The 19,243-nt window shown below is 46.9% G+C and overlaps 3 protein-coding genes across 3 annotated transcripts; 2 read left to right on the forward strand and 1 right to left on the reverse strand.

The window, feature by feature from the left end:
• The first annotated feature begins 2 nt into the window (after nucleotides 1-2).
• LOC119801208 lies at nucleotides 3-17,049 on the forward strand. Its single transcript, XM_042054134.1, has 3 exons — nucleotides 3-1,030; nucleotides 14,902-15,099; nucleotides 16,639-17,049. Exons 1-3 carry the CDS (start codon nucleotides 626-628, stop codon nucleotides 17,047-17,049), a joined length of 1,014 nt encoding a protein of 337 aa, XP_041910068.1. The 5' UTR covers nucleotides 3-625.
• On the reverse strand, nucleotides 10,657-11,033 carry LOC119800790 (histone H4). The gene has a single exon (XM_038311071.1). It carries the CDS (start codon nucleotides 11,031-11,033, stop codon nucleotides 10,722-10,724), a length of 312 nt encoding a protein of 103 aa, XP_038166999.1. The 3' UTR covers nucleotides 10,657-10,721.
• Nucleotides 17,050-17,291: 242 nt separating the features above from the next.
• Nucleotides 17,292-18,129, forward strand: LOC119801099 (histone H2B type 2-F). Its single transcript, XM_038311562.1, has one exon. It carries the CDS (start codon nucleotides 17,693-17,695, stop codon nucleotides 18,071-18,073), a length of 381 nt encoding a protein of 126 aa, XP_038167490.1. The 5' UTR covers nucleotides 17,292-17,692; the 3' UTR covers nucleotides 18,074-18,129.
• Nucleotides 18,130-19,243: the final 1,114 nt, after the last annotated feature.

A 19,243-nucleotide genomic window follows, 5' to 3' on the forward strand; every position in this document is an offset into this window, starting at 1 on the left:
ACCCCGCACTGTCCTAAGCACTTGTCGCCATGTCGGTCCTACACATCCACCCCGCGAAACTCTTGTCCCGCGCGCCGCTTCCTGCCCTTCCCCCGGGCTTTGATCTCAACCCCGACGTCGAGTCCAGGACAGACGCAAAGCACAACTAGCCCCGCTGTCGCCCTATCCCCGGCAAAGTTTATAAGGGGGACGTGTCTCAGGACGACGGGGCTCAGCCAGCTCTCGGCATAGCGAGTTGGGCGATCACCGGGCGACACTGAACATTATTAGCTCTGTGCCTTTGGACGGAGGGCGGGCGGGTGAGCACGCGCGCCTCTCTAGAAGAGACCTCCAGAGTTGGGACCTGGAACTTCCAGAGGTGTCCCCCTTTCCCCCGCGAGGAAACTTGGCGAGTCAGCTGGCCGCAGGGCTGGACAAGGGGCAGCAGGGCGACCAGGGGGCGGAGCAGCCCCAGCCAATGGGCCGGCCCGGGGCCGGTGACGCCACGGCCAATGGTCCGGCAGCGCGGGACTTTCAAGTCGCTGTCTCCGCCCCGCCGCGGGGAAGACTGCGCCTATAAAGTCGGCCGGCTGGGTCCCCGGTCAGGTCCCCGGCGCTCCTTGTCTCGCTGTGTCCTGTCTCCGCCATGGCCCGCACGAAGCAGACCGCCCGCAAGTCCACCGGCGGCAAGGCCCCGCGCAAGCAGCTGGCCACCAAGGCTGCCCGCAAGAGCGCGCCGGCCACGGGCGGCGTGAAGAAGCCGCACCGCTACCGGCCCGGCACCGTGGCGCTGCGCGAGATCCGGCGCTACCAGAAGTCGACCGAGCTGCTGATCCGCAAGCTGCCGTTCCAGCGCCTGGTGCGCGAGATCGCGCAGGACTTCAAGACCGACCTGCGCTTCCAGAGCTCGGCCGTCATGGCGCTGCAGGAGGCGAGCGAGGCCTACCTGGTGGGGCTGTTCGAGGACACGAACCTGTGCGCCATCCACGCCAAGCGCGTCACCATCATGCCCAAGGACATCCAGCTGGCCCGCCGCATCCGCGGGGAGCGGGCCTGAGCTCCACATGTCGGTTCCGTTCCACCAAAGGCTCTTTTCAGAGCCACCACGTGCGCCCGAAGGAGCTGTGCGCTTCACTGTCCTTCCCTTGTGTGTCTACTACGGTCATGGGGAGAGGTCAGTTTCTGGGTGGTCGCGGAACATCTATGGGTGCTCTTCAATTATTTTGGGTGTTGTACTTGTGACCCTTTAATGTTCCTTTCCAGGAAGGTTCCCAGAAATCTGTTAAAGTAACCCATTAGCATGCTTTTGGAACAAATAGGCTTTCACAGTCTTTAGATTTTTCTATTTGCTTTGGAGATCATATCATAGCAGAATTTTACTACTTAACTTTTTTTTAAACCTAAACTATTATCTACTTTCAGGTGAGACATTGGTTTCAGGTTTAATTATTAGAATGATGAGATACAGGGGTTGAGTGTAGAGGGAATCGGAATGCTGACCACTCCAAAGAACTCTGCCTTTCTCCACCTTAGTCGTCCTTGTCCTCCATGAGCCACCTTAACAGCAGCACACACCAGAATTTCTAAGTCCTTTTTCATGTTTCCAAATCATGCCATTTTGCCTCTCAACCCTGTTTGTTCCTTTTCAGGTGCCTACACTACTGGTAGATAACCTTCCTTTCTCCCTCTGATCTATTAGAAGTTCCTTGTCCTTTGCACAAAACTTCCAAGTCACCAAATTCTTAGGAATGTTTTAAGTGGTGTCATCACTATTCACCTGTCCTGGACCTGTTGCTCCCCCTCCCCCTCCTTCCCTTCCTCCCTCCCCCTCCCCCCCCTCTCTCTCCAGCTTGCTAAGTTAGCAGGAGGAGCTGTATCTACATTTTTTAAATTTAGATTTATATGTATGAGTGTTTTGTCCACATACATGTATGTGTGCACATGTACTATGAGCCTGAAGAGGTCAAAAGAGGCAGATTGATCCCCTGGAACTGGCATTATAGACACCATGTGGGTGCTGAGAACTGAATCAGGGCCTTCTGCAAGAGCAGCCAGTGCTCTTAACTGCTGAGCCATTTTTTTCAGCCACATAACTAACTTTTTAAAAAAAAAATTATTATGTATACAGTGTTCTGTCTGCATGCATACCTGCAGGTGAGGAGGCACCAGATCTCGCTACAGATGGTTGTGAGCTACCATGTCGTTGCTGAGAATTGAACTCAATTCCTCTAGAAAAGCAACCAGCTCTTAACCACTGAGCCATCGCTCCAGCCCCACCCCACCCCACCCCACTCCATCCTGCAGTAATTATTTTGTTGTTTTGTTGTTTTGATTTTAGAAACAAAGTTTATCTCTGTAGCCTTGGCTATCCTGGAACTTGCTCTGTAGACCAGGCTGACCTTGAACTAATAGAGGTCCCATGCCTTTGCCAGGACTACTGGGATTAACAGTGGGCCGCCACCACCACCTGGCTACAGGAACTATTTTTTAATCCCAATAAAGATTTGATACACATCTATTTCCTAGAATTTTCTGTTGCTTCCTAGGCTTATTCTTCGGCTGAACAAATGTGTTCTGGCCTCACACAGCACCTGCAAGTACAGTATCTTCATGCTCTGTTTCTTCTGTCCAAGACGCCCTCCTTTGGCAAGCTCATGTTCAAGATCTGTCTCCACACGTCTCCTCTTCCTTTTCCCTCTTTGGGTCATCCTTCTCTCCTCCACTCTCTAATATCTCCTCTCTTTCTCTACCCTCAGCCTGGGACCAGCAATATTCCTCACAGAATAACACCTAGGCAGTGTCTGGGACACCACAGGAAAGGGTTACTGATGGACCTGATTTGCCTGATGCATCTTTGCTTTATGCAGTGGCATTGGGTGGGCTCAAAAGGCCAGGTTTCTTGGAGTTAAGAGCAATTAACTCTGGGCTGGAATTCTGGGAAGATCTTTTAAGATCCTTGAGGCAGGTCCCAAATCAAGGGAGCAGAAAGCTTCTCAACAGCAATGTCTGAGAAACCTAAGGTGCCCCCCCTCCCCAAAGTGACCTCACTTCTACCTTTAGCTTGTTTCCAGATAGAATAATTGAGAATCCTGACAGCTGTAACCCTACTAGCTCACCCCCATCCCCAGAGCACTCTCTGAAGGCTGATGACCAAAGGTAAAGAAAGCCTCTTTGGGATGTGAGTGGAGCTCAGGATGGAACCTCCCAAAAGTACCAGCAAAGAGTGGCAGGGAGGAAGGAAGATGGACAGGAGAGTGGGAAACAAGCTTTAGGAACCTTGTTACAGACTGAAGAGATGGCTCGGTGGTTAAGATCACGGCCTCTTCCAGAAAACCGGGTTCAATTTTCAGCACTCAAATGGCAGCTCACAACTGTCTCTAACTCCTGGTCCAGGGGATCCAACACCCTCACACAGACACATGCAGACAAAACACCATACGCCCCCCCCCCCATAAAAAAATCCTGTTGCTATGAATTGGGACTCATAATCCATGGGAATATAGGACCAAACCCCAGACCTTTTGGTTTTGTTTTTTTAATCATTTATTACGTATACAGTGTTCTGCCTGCACAGATGCCTGTAGGCCAGAGGAGGGCACAAGATAGCATTACACATGGTTGTGAGGGAATTGATCTGAGCACCACGGACGAGCAGCCAGTGCTCTCCAGCCCCTCAGACTCCATCCAGACTCTGAACTAGAGAAGGACCACAAGAAAAGATGTGGGTCTTCATTTCTTTGTCCTGAATAGACTTGTATCCACATTGCTTTCTGTTAAGAATGAAGATAATTTAGTTTGCACAAAATGCTTAAAACAAAGGCTCTCACGTGGTAATTGTTAGGTCCAACATGGGCCCCCCAGAATGGCAGTGTCGGTGACAAAATCCTAAACAGGACTTTGGTGGGTAAACAGAGGATTGTTACTGGGTAAACAGACATAAAAGCAGCCTCCCTTAATCCATCCCAAAGGTCAACTACCTCAGGCAAAGGCATGTAGTTCCCAATTAATCCAAACAGCTTGTTGAAGCTTTAATCCAATTAATTTGTTTCTTTCCTGCATCCAGAAGGGGCAAGAGCCTGTCTCTGCCCCGCCTTAGCACTTCCTCTCTACAGTCCCAGTGCTGGGATTAAAGGTCTGAGTCACCACTGCCTGGCCTCCAATTAATTAATTAGGAGGCTGGCTCCACCCTCCGATCTCCAGGCAAGCCTGATTTGTCAGAGCACAAACAAAACATCACCAAACAGTTTGTACCAGTTGAGAGACCCCACCCTGCTAACAATCCTAAAATCTGCTTTTCCACCATTCTGCTCTTCTCTTTGCCCACCCGGCAAGAGACAGTCTTATAGTTTGATCCCGAATAAACCTCTCTACCCATGGATTGATTCAGTGTGGCGGTTTCTCTGCATCCTTGATTCCAGAAATGGGCACTAATGGCATCGTTAACATTAATGACATCAGGACTGTATTACTAACTTTTCATGTTGCTCTGAGAAATGCCCAACAGAAGCAATTCAAGCGAAGATGGAGTTCTTTTGGTTAAGAGGGCACAGGAAAGTCAGTTGTGACATACAAAGCCTTATAATCCTAGCACTCTGGAGGCTAAGGCAGGGGGACCCCTGAGTTTGAGGCCAGTCTGATTTACATAGTGAATTCAAGGACAGCCAGCCAGGGCTACACAGAACTATACTCAAAAACCAAAATCAAACAGTACCCAGAAGGGGTGTGGTGAAGGAAAGGCAGTGGCCGCACTGCGGCAAGAGTCACGCAGCAGTTAGCTGGCTGTGTTCTGCTCACTGGTCTAGCCTGGGACCCCAGGCCACTGGACATAGTGCCGACATTCGGAAGTGGGCTTCCTCCTCAGTTAGGAATCTCCCTGATGAATACCGTGCAGGCGTGTCTCCTAGTTTGTTTGAATTCCAGTCAGCTTGACAATAAAGACTAACCACCCACCGTAAGTATCATTGTAAATCTTGATTATGACTGTCATGAAAAAAAAAAAAAGATACCAAACTAGTTTGTGGATAATTTGAAGTATATGACCAGTTTGTGCTCTAGACATGTCTGTGGTCCTGAGTGCTCTACAACTGGCTTTCCCTAAACTCATTTGTTTTCCCAGGGCTTCGAGAGGAAAAGACTGTTTCATTCCTGCTGAGACAGAGGCTGTGCCTCTGCAGCCGTAGAGCCAGGCAGGGCTTCTGTTTTGCTCCTTCTTTTGGTACTGATTTGTTGTTTTTTGCTCTTTGATTCTCTTGGCTTTTTTTTTTGGGGAGGGGGGTGGCACCACCTAGCTCCCAAATAAATCACACACGGAGACTTATTCTTACCTATTTGTTATGGTTTAAGTAAAAATGCTGCAGGTCCCCGAGTGGCAGCAGTGGGAAGCGGACCATGAGACCTCACCACAGGTCTCCCAAGTGGCTAGGTGCTTGATGCTGTCCTGGTAGCATGTGGGGCTAAGGCAGCCATCATGCAAGATAGCCACTACTTCTTGCTTTGTTTTGTGTTTTCGTTTTGAGACAGGGTTTCTCTGTAGCTTTGGAGCTTGTCCTGGAACTAGCTCTTGTAGACCAGGCTGGCCTTGAACTCACAGAGATCCACCTGCCTCGTCCTCGAGTGCTGGAATTAAAGGTGTGTGCCATTACTGCCTGGCTGCCACTACTTCTTAATATAAGCTTACATAGTTTAAGGAACCAGAAATTCTGTTCCTGGATGGTTATCCTAAGAAAATTCCCGTGCAAGTTTATCAACAGACACAATAAAGGTGTTGAGATGCTAGAAACAATGTGGTAATCCTCACCAAGAGAAAGGACACATAAAATACTCACCCTGTCTTCCATCTGGGCTGCAATTTTAAAATATTCCGGACTAGATAGTTCATGAACAGAAGTGTACTGTTGAGAGTTCTGTACGCTGGGAGGCCCAGGTGCTGGAAGACTTGGGTCTGGGGAGGGCATTCTCAGAGGTGGTCCTTTAAATGTGTCCTGGACATGGTGGGAGGGGGAACAGTCACTGGCTAATCCCATTGGTGAGGGCTCTGATCTCATGACCTAATTGTCTCCTGTCCTGTCTAGGTTTTGTGCCAACTTGACACAAGCTAGGGCCGTCTAGGAAGAAGGAATCTTAATCGAGAAAATGCTTCCATCGCATTGGCCTCTAGGCAAGTCTGTAGCGTGTTTTCTTGATTAACGATTTATTTGGAGGACCTAATTAGTAGTAGGTAATGCCATCCCTGGGCAGGTGGTCCGGGTTATAAGAATGCAGGCTGAAAAATCCTTGGGAAGGCAGCCAGTAAGTTTTCATGGGTTCTGCTTAAGCTCCTGTCTCCAGATACCTGTCCGATTTGAATTCCTGCCGGATTTTCCTGGATAAAACAAACAACAACAGTTCCGGGCCGAATGTAGTGGTGCCCGGTTGTAATCCCAGTTCTCTGGAAGTCAAAGCAGGAGGATTACAAATTCAAGACAAGTTTGGACCACATTGGCAAGCTGGACCACCTTATGGAGGGGAGCAGGAAATTGGTGGAATGAAATCAACATTAAAAACAATGTTTTAATTTTAAAAATTCTTTTTATATAATTTTAAAGTATAAACCGGGTGGTGGCGCATGCCTTTAATCCCAGCACTTGGGAGGTAGAGACAGGAGGATCTCTGTGAATTTGAGGTCAGCCTGGTCTACAGAGCTAGTTCCAGGACAGCCAGAGCTTTTAGACAGAGAAACCCTGTCTGGAAAACAAAAACAATAACAGCAAAAAGACTTATAAGTGAAAGAGGTTGTGAATGGAACCGGAAGGAACTCCTGAGGCAGGAGGCCCAATCTCAGGCTTCAGTTCACAATAGATTGGGCGGGGAGGGGGAAACAGCCACAGACCCTCTTCATCTGAAGCATGTAGAAGCTCATAGCATGAGGGGAAGGGAGGAAAGCAGCTTGAGTTAGTTAGGGTTCCTATTGCTGTGATGAAACACCATGATCAAAAGTATCTTGGGGAGGAGAGGGTTTGTTGTACGTATTACTTCCGTGTAACAGTTAATCACTGAAAGCAATTAAGGTAGAAACTCAGCAGGGCAGGGACCTAAAGACAGGAGCAGATGCAGAGGCCAAGGAGGCTTTCTGGGTTACTTACTTCTTTTTTTTTTCATTTATTTTTATTCATTTATTTTTGAAGACGGGTTTTTCTGTGTAACGGCCCTAACTGTCCTAGAACTCACTTTGTAGACCAGGCTGGCCTTGAACTCAGAGATTTGCCTGCCTCTGCCTCCCAAGTGCTGGGATTAAAGGCGTAGGCCACTACTGCCTGTCAACTTTATGTCTTACAGAACCCAAGACTACCAGTTTGGGGGAGATCCCGCCCACAATGGGCTGTGCCCTCCCCATCAATCACTAATTAAGGAAATGCCTTACAGGGTTGCCCACAGCACAGTCTTATGGAGGCATTTTCCCTATTGAGGTTCCTTCCTCTCGGATGACTAAAGCGGGTATTAAGTTAAACTAAAACTGGCCAGCACACTGATGTTGAGGTAAAAACTAAACAAAGCTGACGGGACCATGGCCTTTGATAGCTTCAGGGCCTGGAAGAGGAGCTACAGGTGAACCTCCCAGCAATGCTGGGGCCATTTTCCATGGCTGCTGTCCTCAGACAGCAAACAATCTTATCATCTTGTGAAGAAATACATCCATGCGTATTGTAAGAAATTCAAAAGAATTCAGAAAAACTCAAGGAAGAAAAATACCAATACCTACAGAGCATTGTTAAATGTTTCTGACTATTCCTAGCAATTCTCCGTGTATCCATACAAATGAGCGCGGTTTGTCGCAGTCTGTCTGAATGTCAGCACGGGTCTTTTGGCTCAAGTAGAGAGAAATAACATCTATATTAAAAGGTACAATGGAGTGGAGGCTGTCAAAGGAAGGGGCAGAAGGAGAACAGTGAAAGGTGACTCCGGAGTCAGCGGCACAGCTTCAGGCCAGCCTGGCTGACACAGAGTTCCCGGACAGCCGGGGTCACCTAGGGAGACCCCCTCTCAAGAGGCAAAAGATAAACTATTGTGTAAAGGCTGGATCTTGGAAAATTTGAGGAAGAAAAAAAGTTTTACTCATTGATCATAAAATTCAACACTATACTATTAAAAGCACAAAGTATTAATACTTAATAAAACAAGCCTGAACCCTTTTCATTTCTACGGCCTCGATGTTTGCTTGAGGATTAAAGCAATTGGGTCTTTTTCCACCTATATCTTTGACTTAACATTAGGATTCGGGTCTGCTTTCTTTTCTATCAGATAAACCAAAATCTAATATTATGGCAAGCAGGACGTCACTTATTTCCTCTAAAGGAAATCTGGAGGTGGGGTTATAATTTAGTGATAGAGAACTGGCCACAATGCCCGGCCTGTGATGCCCAGCGCCATCACCATAACAACCAAAACATCTGTTACCTGGGTCGGTGGTTGTTAAATGTGGGTTAGAACTACCTGGAGAGCTTGGCATTGTGCCACAAATTGCTGGGCCAAACACCCAGAGTTTCCAGTTCAGTTGGTCTGCAGCGAGGCTCAGGCGATCCACGCCGAGGAACTGGAATTGTCACTTTCAGAACCACTGACTTCACCAGAGAAAGGTTTCCTGCTTCCTTTAGTGGCTGAGTTAGTTCTCTTTAAACCTTTGTAACGCAGTGTTTCAGAGTGCTTCAGTGAGAAGCAGATGTTTTCATCTGGAGGGCCCTTACAGGTGGGAGTCATAGCATTATCTGAACTAGAACTGTAAATTGAGGACGAGGCTTTAAAGGAGAGCCCATTTCTTCCTCAGCGCACACATGCTGTCCTTGCTATCCCCGCCCCCAGCCCTCAGGTTTACTGAATTTCTATTATGAAGGAAGACATTCTGGATTTACCAGAATTACATAAACTCCACCCCTACCACCAAGCTTCCCCCAATTTCCCCAAACATAGTAATTTCCGTAGTTTTGAGTTTCTGAAAATCGTCTACATTCCTCATTCTATTCAGTATGAGCCGCCTTGAACTGTTGAGTCGTGTGCGTGTGCGTGTGTGTCTGTAGGGCACACACATTAGTTACCTAAAATCTATTTTCTTCAAAGTGACCATTACAGGTGGATCAACAAATCCATGGCTAAGATGATCCTTACAGCACTCCTGAGGTAGTATACACTAAAATCCAGCTTCTTGAACTGGAAGTTCAATCCTTATGTAGGATCATGTAACTGAATATGGAGACTGTATAATATTCCAAAGTAAAAGGATTTATGCACAATTAAAATAAAAAACAAAACCCACAGCCTATAATATGCTCAACCCAGATCTGGACTGTAGGGAAAGAGAAGTGGAGAGGCCTAACAACATTAGCACAGCCTTGGCAGGCTACAAACTAACAGTCCTGGAACTAGACCTCAACACTACAGTAACCAGGAAAAGCCAGACTGTACCCCGCTGGAGACCAATCAGAACTGAGACTCCAGAACATTAAGGATCACTTACCTAACCTGCGTATAGGCTGCCAGTTTCCTTGCAGCGCCAGTACCAATCCCTGTTTGACAAGACTTCCGTCACCTCACTCCTGCCCAGTCAGGAGTTCAACGCCCATCTGAACTCAGAATTCCCCTCCCTCCCTCCCCCCACTCCATCCTTTCCTCCTTAAAAGCCCTGCCCCTGCCATGGCTGAGTTCAAGTCCCCCTCCCTCCCCCCAATCTAGCTGTGCTGGAGCGGAGCAGATGCAGTAAAGGATTTTTGCATGTTGTAGCACGAATAATAAGAACCCAGAGACAGAAATTGGGGTTCAACCCGAAAACCAGAAAAGCAAAGCAGCTCAGTCACTACAGAAGTCTTGCCTCTACCAAGGTTGGGCTATTGCAAACTAAAGTCTCTCCTCTCTTTATCTTCCCTCTAGTGCTGGGATTAAGGGCATACGACTCCCTAGGCCTGGGTTAAACGGGAGCCACCACCACCTGGGTTTGTTTCTGTGACCTTGTGTAGCCCGTAGTGGCCTTGAACTTAGAGATCTGTCTGACTCTGTCTCCCAAATCCTGGGATTAAAGGTGTTCATCACCAATACCTGACTTCTAGTGGCTTTAGCTTTGCCTCTGGTCTTCAGGCAAGATTTATTTACTAAACTACAATAATATACCACTGTATTAAGTGAACTCGGGAGTCCTGGTGGTCTCTGAGGGGCTCATGACACGGGCATAACAGAAGCGTAGAGAATGGTTTACTACGTTCTTGGCCGTACTAAGAATTTGCTTTTGCCTTAGCACCCTCTGTACTGACGGGTGGCGGACATGTTCTGACAAATCTTCCCAAACAGATCTCAATATACCACACCTGAGCGGCTTCCACTGCGTTCTATCATAGTTCACCTCAATCTCTTGTCCATGGTTTGTGGCAATTGTATATATATATATATTCAAACTGAGGGGCCTTTTCTAGGGCAGACATGACGACACAGAGGGCTAAAAATCCTTAACCTCTTACCTGCAGCTCATCCTGTCGCTGCAAACAGCTGCCTGTATGCAGGCCCTGCCCTGAATGTTAACCGCCAAGGGAAATTAAACTTTAATGGCACTAAAGCCCGACTCCAAAGCCAGCGACTCCATTTTGACGAGTCTTTCCCTTACCGAGTCTAGTGCTACGAATCTAATTTGGTCACAAAAGTCAAGTGTCAACTCTCTCGATGAGGCTGTGGTTGGCCCTAAAAAGGGCCGTTAGGGATGGGTAAAGAGGCAGTGGCGGTGCAGTCTAGCCTCCAAAGCCATACAGGGTGCGGCCCTGGCGCTTGAGCGCGTAGACCACATCCATGGCGGTGACGGTCTTGCGCTTAGCGTGCTCTGTGTAGGTGACGGCGTCCCGGATCACGTTCTCCAGAAACACCTTCAGCACACCGCGGGTCTCCTCGTAGATGAGGCCGGAGATGCGCTTGACACCACCGCGTCGGGCCAGGCGGCGGATGGCGGGCTTGGTGATGCCCTGGATATTGTCGCGAAGAACCTTGCGATGGCGCTTGGCACCACCCTTGCCCAGACCTTTTCCACCCTTTCCTCTACCAGACATGGCGACAGTAGTCTCGAGACGCTAGCTTGTGAAGTAGTGGCGGTGGCGGCCCTCTAATATATGAGAGGATCGGACCAGATTGAAAACCGAAAGCGCGCGGGCGGGAACCTTTCTAAATAGTACCGGCTCTGGATATTGCGTCATTTTCCTGTTTTTCCTTCTCTCTTGTCTGCCCTCTACCGGTCCCTCATAGTGCCTTGCCTTTCTTTTTTTTATTTTTCTTTTTAATTTTTCCTAAATTGTAAAGCCGTAGTCCCTGGGATAATTCAGAATCCCAAATAAAACTTAGAGATACCGCAGTCTTTTACGGCTCTGTTTCTTCTAGTTTGTGGGCTTCTGGACCACACGGGCGCTAAAAGAATAAAAGACTGGAGAAAAACGGAATTCAGAGATGCGGAGGGGAGAGAACTGCATCGAAAGACCCAGAACTGCATTTATATAAAACCACTGCAAAAGAAGGTCCAGTAGCGAGGGTACCATAACCGGAAGCTGAGGAGCCAGGAATATAGAAGGGGAGATTCTGAATAGTCACTTTTGTTGGTGTAGACCGTTTTCAGCTCACGCGGAAACTAGGTCCTAGGAAAATCCGTCTGAGGATGCTGCGGAGCTTTCTCTCCACGGTCAGTGGGTCCGCACGCACCTCTCCCCAAAGACCTGCTGGCTACCGGAGTCTGGGAGAGTCGCTACGTTCGTTTGCACCAGTCCTTTGAGGTCTGCCGTGTTTTCCGCGGGGAATGGTTCCCAAACTGGGCCCCCCTGCAGCTGGCTAAATTCACTTTTGCCAGCGTGTACCTGCTTCTTAGACGCCCTAGGTAATGCGCTGGAGTCTGAACTGTTGGCGTGTTCGTCGTTCCCAGTGCCCTCCATGAAGAATCTTAAGAAAACATTCTGCATCAGAATTGTGGTGGGTGGTTTTGTTTTTGTTTGGGGAAACCCATTATTCCTTGTCTTACATGTACTGATGAGCCCTTGATTTTTTTTTCCCCTGTCCGGATTTTCTGGTTCCAGGCTTGTAGGAAGATGTCGGAGGTTTTGAGTCTTGTTAGGCTCAGAGGTCAGCAAATAAATAAATAACCTCAAATGTTTTAATTCTAAGGCCTGTGAAATGTGTTGCTTAGGGGGTGGGGGACTTAGCCCCTTTTCCGGTAAACCTAGACACTTGTACAAATCTCTGGACTGACAGATCCCTCTGTGGGTCACTGCATGGACATTCCTATACACCCCAACCAGCACCCTATAAGTCACAGAGCTTCGGTTCAGAAGCTTCCTGGCAGAGAAACAACTTGCTGTTTAATGATTTCCTGGGTGATGTGTTAACTCCACACCTCTGTTTTACCGGCTCCTCCACACCATGTCCCTTATAGGGAGGGGTTTCTTTTTATTCTTTTTTTGTAAAAAAAAAAAAAAAAGTGCAGCAGAAGCTCAGTAACTGTTTATGAATGGACAGGCCTGCATTTGCCCCTTTAAACACTAGTAAAAAAGGAAGATATGATCAGATTGCAAAACAAAACAATCGCATGCCCAGGCTGACGGACCTTGGTACCAAGGCCTTAGGCATGAACAGAAACAATGTCTGCCATCTTCTGATTTGAAGGAGATTAAAAATATGTGCCCACTTTGGACATGAGAATCATATCAAACTGAAGAGTTGAGATCCTGAAATCCCTTCTCTGTCTCAAAGAATATGCAAAAGAAAAAGAAGTCAGCATTTTATTCTGTTTGCTGAAAATTAACACCCCCCACCCCCCAGGAAGGGGGTTTGGGCAACTCCATTTTTCTCTTTTCAGAGATGAGACCTGAGCTCATTCCTAAGAGACATTGTCTCTGGACTGTCCTGTCCCCATCTATTCTCCTAAGGGATATTTATTTTCCCAGAAAGTCATTTGAGTTTCCCTGTGTCCCTTCTTCCTTTCCCTGTCCCTGCCATGGACCCCGAGTCCTGCCCACCCCTTTTGAATCCCTTATCTCTGGAGAATTCCCACGTCTCTGCTCAATGCGTGTATTTTAAAGAAAACAACATATTTAAAAGAAAACAAATTGTTTTGACTATCTGTTTTTTGTAAGATTCAGGTCCAACCAAGAAACTATGAAAATTAAAGCAAAATTAAGGCAAAGCAAAGCAAGGCAAAAAAAAAAAAAAAAAAAAAATCCTGCAAATTAAAAAAAAAAAAAAGCCCTTAAAATATCTAACTTAGCATTTATGCAGGTCTCATGAGGATAGCTATTAGAATAAAACAACAACACTTTATATTTTTCTGAAATAGTGTAACACATTACTAGATTCTAGAACATTCCAGAGTAATATACTAAGCTGTTGTCTATAGGCAGCACCTGTGACTGACCAGGAGGAAGACCTGTGCCGATTTCCATTGTCCTTGAGGATGCCAGAGGCACTGGTCCATCTAAAAATGGAGTAAGGAAAGAAACCCAGATTCCTGTGATTTCTTAATTTGGTCCTGGGTTGCAGACCAGACAAAATAAAAGCAAATCAGGTATATAGCCTGAGCAGCCCACAGATCAAAACTTAAGTAGTTCCAGGTGGTGTTCCACTATAACTCCGGAGGCACTTGAACCCAAACCCAAAACTTAATCCATACTTCTGTATTAAAAACAAACACAAGTACATATAAAATACCATGTGCCCAATAGTTCAATTACTTAAATTTTCTGTTTGCTTACTTGTTGTATGGAAAAGCTTCTTGTATCCACCCCAGTTAATAAAATTTCAGTTCTCAGCCTCTCAAATTCAGGCCCTTGTCTTTGTTTTGTTTTGAGATAGTTCTCACTATGTAGCTCTTGTCGTCTCAGAATTAACTCGTGTAGACCAGGTTTGCCTGGAACTCACAGAGATCCACCTGCCTCTGCCTCACAAGTGCTGGAATTAAAGGTGTGTCCCTTTACACCCTGCTTGGCCTTTTTTTGGTAAACTTTAATGAAAAATTTCAGGACTCTTCTGAGAACTAGTTCCTCTGTCCCATAACTGCAGAGAAACAGTTTCTTCTGTATCATAACCCCCTTCTGGTAGACTGGATCCAGAACTTCACATGAACATTGTTCTGGAGTCCAATGTGAGGACCAAGCACACCTGACCGAGTCCAACTCTGAACTGTTAAAAGGCAATACATAGTGGAAGTAATAAAAGCTAAGCTTCCCGAGGCACCAAGGATTATTGTATTTTAGGAAGTGATCCTGACAACCTTTGAACTTTTACTTTTTAGTTCTAATTTCTTGCCTTAGAATTTACATTCACAGTGGCATCCATGTTTCTGGAAAATAGAAAACTCTTACAAGCATAATTTTAAAAGTTACACAGGGGAAGACTTTTGGGATTTTATTGTCTATTAAGTGAAGTAAACATTACAACTTTTGGACTCTATATTTTAAACAGCGACGTTCTCTTACCCTCAGAGGATTCAGTCCAAAACCCCCAGCCAATGCCTAAGCATACAGATAACGCTGCACATCACAAATATAGCCCCATAGTTTCTCTATAGTATACATATGCTTATGATAACTTTAACTAATAAATTAGGCTCTGTAAATAGATCAAAAGCAACAATAGTAAAACAGAACAATGATGATCACATTCTTCAGTAAAAAGCTTGTACTTTGGAGTCCTTATTGCACAAGATCAAGGTTGCCTGAACACAAGCACTTGATGCCTTGGCAGATCTGGTAACGGAGGCTGCTACAAACTGATTACTTTGTGCTTAGCGGGCATATGCCGGATACGGGGGCGGGGGGTGATTTTTGTCCTGGGTGAGAAAGTATAAGATTTCATCACTATCCTAGGAATAGGCATGCAATGTAAAACTCCTGACTTTTATTCTGAAACTTTTCACCTAATATTATGTAAACACTGTTGAAGGCAGAAATCAAAACCTCAGGAAAAGGGCATCAGCGTATGGAGTTTGGGAATCTCTCTGATTTAAATGAAGCCATCCATACATTATGCTTGAGCGCATACATTACAAAGAAAATCTCACAATATGCTTGGCAGTTGGGTGGGCAGCATCCAGATTCCACTGGGCAGTTTCTCCTACAGATGGGAGAGGTCATCAGAGAAGTGAGATGTCTAGATGGTTAGTCTGCATATCAGGAAAATGTTGCTGTGTTCCAAAGCTTTACCAAGTGACCCATCTCACTGACCCTAGAACTACCTTTAAACAGCGCTGCTGTCTAGGCTTAAAATGTTAGGAAATGAGCACAGGGAGGGGTAATAATAGTTCATATCAGTGGTACTTTGGTGCCCCATTTTAGAGGTTGCTTCTGCTAGTAAGGGTTTCTTAAAGAAATTCATTAAACTACCAAATTTCTACATGTGCTTACTGTTTTGGAACCCTCCCAAAATCAATTGCACCATCAAGGCAAGTTTTAAATAGCTTGGGCCACTTTTTCTTTTTAGGTTTGAGTTTTCAGAAGGGTTGTGCCCTTTCTTTCTTTCTTTCTTACTTTCTTTCTTTCTTCTTTCTTTTTTTTTTTTTTTTTTTGTTTGTTTTTCGAGTTTCTCTGTAGTTTGGAGCCTGTCCTGGAACTAGCTCCTGTAGACCAGGCTGGTCTCGAATTCACAAAGATCCACCTGCCTCTGCCTCCCGAGTGCTGGGATTAAAGGCGTGTGCCACCACCGTCCAGTGCTTTTTCAAAATTAAAAAAAAAATCAGACATGCTGTTAAAAGTTTTATATTAGTTAGCACATCTGCATATAACTATTATAACATGCACTTTCCAAAACATGTCAAATAGCTGTAAGGTTAAAAAAAAAAACCTTCACTCTTCTTGGGAAGAATATAATAAAACATTTAATCTTTGTGGATGAAAATATGTTAGCATCATAGTCGTCAATAAATAAATCTTTGATTTGAAAGTTATTTTAACGTGTCACATGGATGATAAGGAAAGGGCTTACTTAGTAACTATTGTCTACTAGAAAGAGGGTTATTAACACATTCTAATCTTATTCTTCCCTGAAATATACTCATTTCATCTGCAGGACTTAATAGGTCTTTAATGTAGGGATGAGGACGGTGCACACTAGAGAGGAGGGAAGGCGGGGGAGGGGCGGGCAAACAACGTGGGTGTGTGGCTAATGTCGGCCAGCTTTGGTCGGGTTTAGGAGATAAAAAGGTAAGTTTGATTTTAGTTCCTTTCACCATATATTGCGTTCTCATTCTTCGGCTAGGTTATAAAGGCTTCCAAACCGCGGGACACAGTGCCAGACCTAAATAAACGCTGACTCTGGCAGAAGAAATACAGTAACTGGTGACTTGCAACAAAATGAATCGCAGTGTAGGAGGAAAGGGGCAAGCTTGTTTCTGGGGAAACCTCTTACAGTTCACAGTGTGCGAAACACTATACACTGCTTTCAGAAAAGTTACATCAACTGAAAAGAACCATCTTTTCAAAACACTCCGTGGTCCGTAAATCCAGGAAGAAGAAGGATCAGGAAAAAAGGGATAGTGTAACCAAACATCTTGCGATTCTTAGGATCGAATTCTACCCAATCAGACTCCAAGTCCACAAACTCCTGTTTTTCTGGTCCAATCAAGGCGACGATTAGTCTATAAATATGGCCACTAGGCACCCACAAGCCAAAGTCGCATAAAATATGGCTCGCACGAAGCAGACCGCCCGCAAGTCCACCGGCGGCAAGGCCCCGCGCAAGCAGCTGGCCACCAAGGCTGCCCGCAAGAGCGCGCCGGCCACGGGCGGCGTGAAGAAGCCGCACCGCTACCGGCCCGGCACCGTGGCGCTGCGCGAGATCCGGCGCTACCAGAAGTCGACCGAGCTGCTGATCCGCAAGCTGCCGTTCCAGCGCCTGGTGCGCGAGATCGCGCAGGACTTCAAGACCGACCTGCGCTTCCAGAGCTCGGCCGTCATGGCGCTGCAGGAGGCGAGCGAGGCCTACCTGGTGGGGCTGTTTGAGGACACGAACCTGTGCGCCATCCACGCCAAGCGCGTCACCATCATGCCCAAGGACATCCAGCTGGCCCGCCGCATCCGCGGGGAGCGGGCTTAAATTGCGTTTCCAGGAAGTCGACGTAAAAAGGCTCTTTTCAGAGCCACCTACGTTTTCATTAAGAGCAGCTGTGCCAACGGGATCAGGCGAGATCTGAACTTCCAAGCATATTCCCAAATGTGTCCCATCTACCATTTGCAAGCGACAAGTCAAGATAGAACTCCCCCCCCCACCCCGTTTCGTTCACCCCCTATGTTCGTTCAATTTGGGTAGGCCATTTAAATCTAGGAATTATTGGAGGTAAACACGAGCCGAGCTAATCTTGTGAATCAATCACCAAGCTTGATAGCCCCGAAGGGTTAACTTGTTTAACCTGGTGCTTAGCAACTCGCCAATGAGTGGAAGGCAGATAAAGAACAGGTGAAGGGGAGATGCAGCTCATTTACCGGCTAGCATGAAATGCAGGGCTGCGATTGGTTAGGAAGACTTTCCTCTAATCACCACCAAGGCGCGCAGCCAGAATCTATTTGCGTAGTCTCCGCCTCCTTGACGCTAACGCTAGTGTAAAGTAACCAATAAAAACGTAGTACTGAAAGTGCCTTCATTTGCATACAAGCTCTATAAGTAGCGCATAGCCAGCCTTCCTGTAACAGTCCGTCTTTGCCTCTTCCATTTTGTGGTGTTTCTTTGAACGTGGAGGAAAATGCCGGACCCGGCCAAATCCGCTCCTGCTCCGAAGAAGGGCTCGAAAAAAGCTGTCACAAAAGTCCAGAAGAAAGACGGCAAGAAGCGCAAGCGCAGCCGTAAGGAGAGCTACTCTGTCTACGTGTACAAGGTACTGAAGCAAGTACATCCGGACACGGGCATTTCGTCCAAAGCCATGGGCATCATGAACTCCTTCGTGAACGACATCTTCGAGCGCATCGCAGGCGAGGCTTCCCGCTTGGCGCATTACAACAAGCGTTCGACCATCACGTCCCGGGAGATCCAGACGGCCGTGCGCCTGCTGCTGCCTGGGGAGTTGGCTAAACACGCCGTGTCGGAGGGCACCAAGGCGGTCACCAAGTACACCAGCTCCAAGTGAAGCGCAGCCGAGACGTGATTGATCGACTTTACCCCAAAGGCTCTTTTCAGAGCCACTTCAGCTCTCGAAGGAAGAGCTGTAACCACTAACGGCCTATGATCTCTTAGGTAAGGTGAGGCGGCAAATCTGTCTCCCTGCAGGGCTCTGCTGCAATACCGACATTTCAAAGAATGTTGGGCGGGCCGGGTGCGGCGCAGCCTGTCGCATGACGTCCAGAATGCACAATGTATTCCCCTTTATTTATTAGTGCTGCTGTAGTGAGCGGACCTCAAGTGGACCTCATCAGTTTGTTACTTCAAAGCTGTAGTCTCTCACAGCCCTGAGGCATCCGGTTTGCTTAGCCCATAATATGGGGACAGTGTCATCAGGCAGTTCCCAATGCTGCTGAGCAGGAAGATCTTCAGAAACTCTGTTCCTATCCAGTTTAGGTTATTGTGAGTTGTTAAAGATTGAATGTCCCGTAGACTAAGTTATAAGCATATAGAAGTCAAGTGCTAAAGTCTCGTCCACCCCCTTGTGGTTCGGGGCGGCGGGCGTGGGGCGAGAGAAGATTGGCTGCAAGTCCTGCCTGATGCGCCATTTCGCTGCCCGACTCCACGCGTGTTCTTAACACGCATCAGCCTTAGGTGCAGTTTTCACAGTAGCAGCAGGCTTTTCTGTGAGCGCCAGCCGTGTACAGCGAGAATGAGACTAGTCTTAACCCTCACCAAGGACTGGATGCTCTTCAGAAAGGTTTTCTTTTTCTCTTCCTGTCAAAATGAGACAATCGAGCCCTTTCTAGGTGGGTTAGGGTTAAGTGGTTCCACTTAAAGCTGGAACCAGGTAAGTCGTTATCAGTGGGTCGGGGGTAGGAAGCAGTGCAGGCGCCATTGCGCCTCCAGCACTTTCCTTTCCCAACAAGTTCGCTTGTAGATATTTTAGCGCTCTAATGTAACTTTCCTAAGCATAGTGCATTGAACTTACTGTATAAATCATCTTTCCAATAAGACATCTAGGCCTCTTGCAGGACGTGATTCTGTAGACATTAAAAGTATCTTTTATGTGGTCCAATAGGGGAAAGTGGATTTTAAAACTTGATGGGGCTCATGCCTTTAACCCCAGCTCTCTAGAGGACAGCTTCATATCTAGGCCAGCCATAGTGAGACCCTGTCTATATAATCTTTGGCAAGT

This window comes from Arvicola amphibius, chromosome 14, assembly GCF_903992535.2.
Source record: "Arvicola amphibius chromosome 14, mArvAmp1.2, whole genome shotgun sequence".
Classification (NCBI taxonomy): Eukaryota; Metazoa; Chordata; class Mammalia; order Rodentia; family Cricetidae; genus Arvicola; species Arvicola amphibius.

Bases quoted from the DNA above. Each gene is read 5' to 3' on its own strand.
- LOC119801208 (XM_042054134.1), top strand. From the start codon at position 626: ATGGCCCGCACGAAGCAGACCGCCCGCAAGTCCACCGGCGGCAAGGCC. The intron at 1,031-14,901 runs GCCTGAGCTCCA...ACACTGTTGAAG, and splicing joins GCCGCATCCGCGGGGAGCGG to GCAGAAATCAAAACCTCAGG. The intron at 15,100-16,638 runs GTGAGATGTCTA...GTCGCATAAAAT, and splicing joins TGGGAGAGGTCATCAGAGAA to ATGGCTCGCACGAAGCAGAC.
- LOC119800790 (XM_038311071.1), bottom strand. From the start codon at position 11,033: ATGTCTGGTAGAGGAAAGGGTGGAAAAGGTCTGGGCAAGGGTGGTGCC.
- LOC119801099 (XM_038311562.1), top strand. From the start codon at position 17,693: ATGCCGGACCCGGCCAAATCCGCTCCTGCTCCGAAGAAGGGCTCGAAA.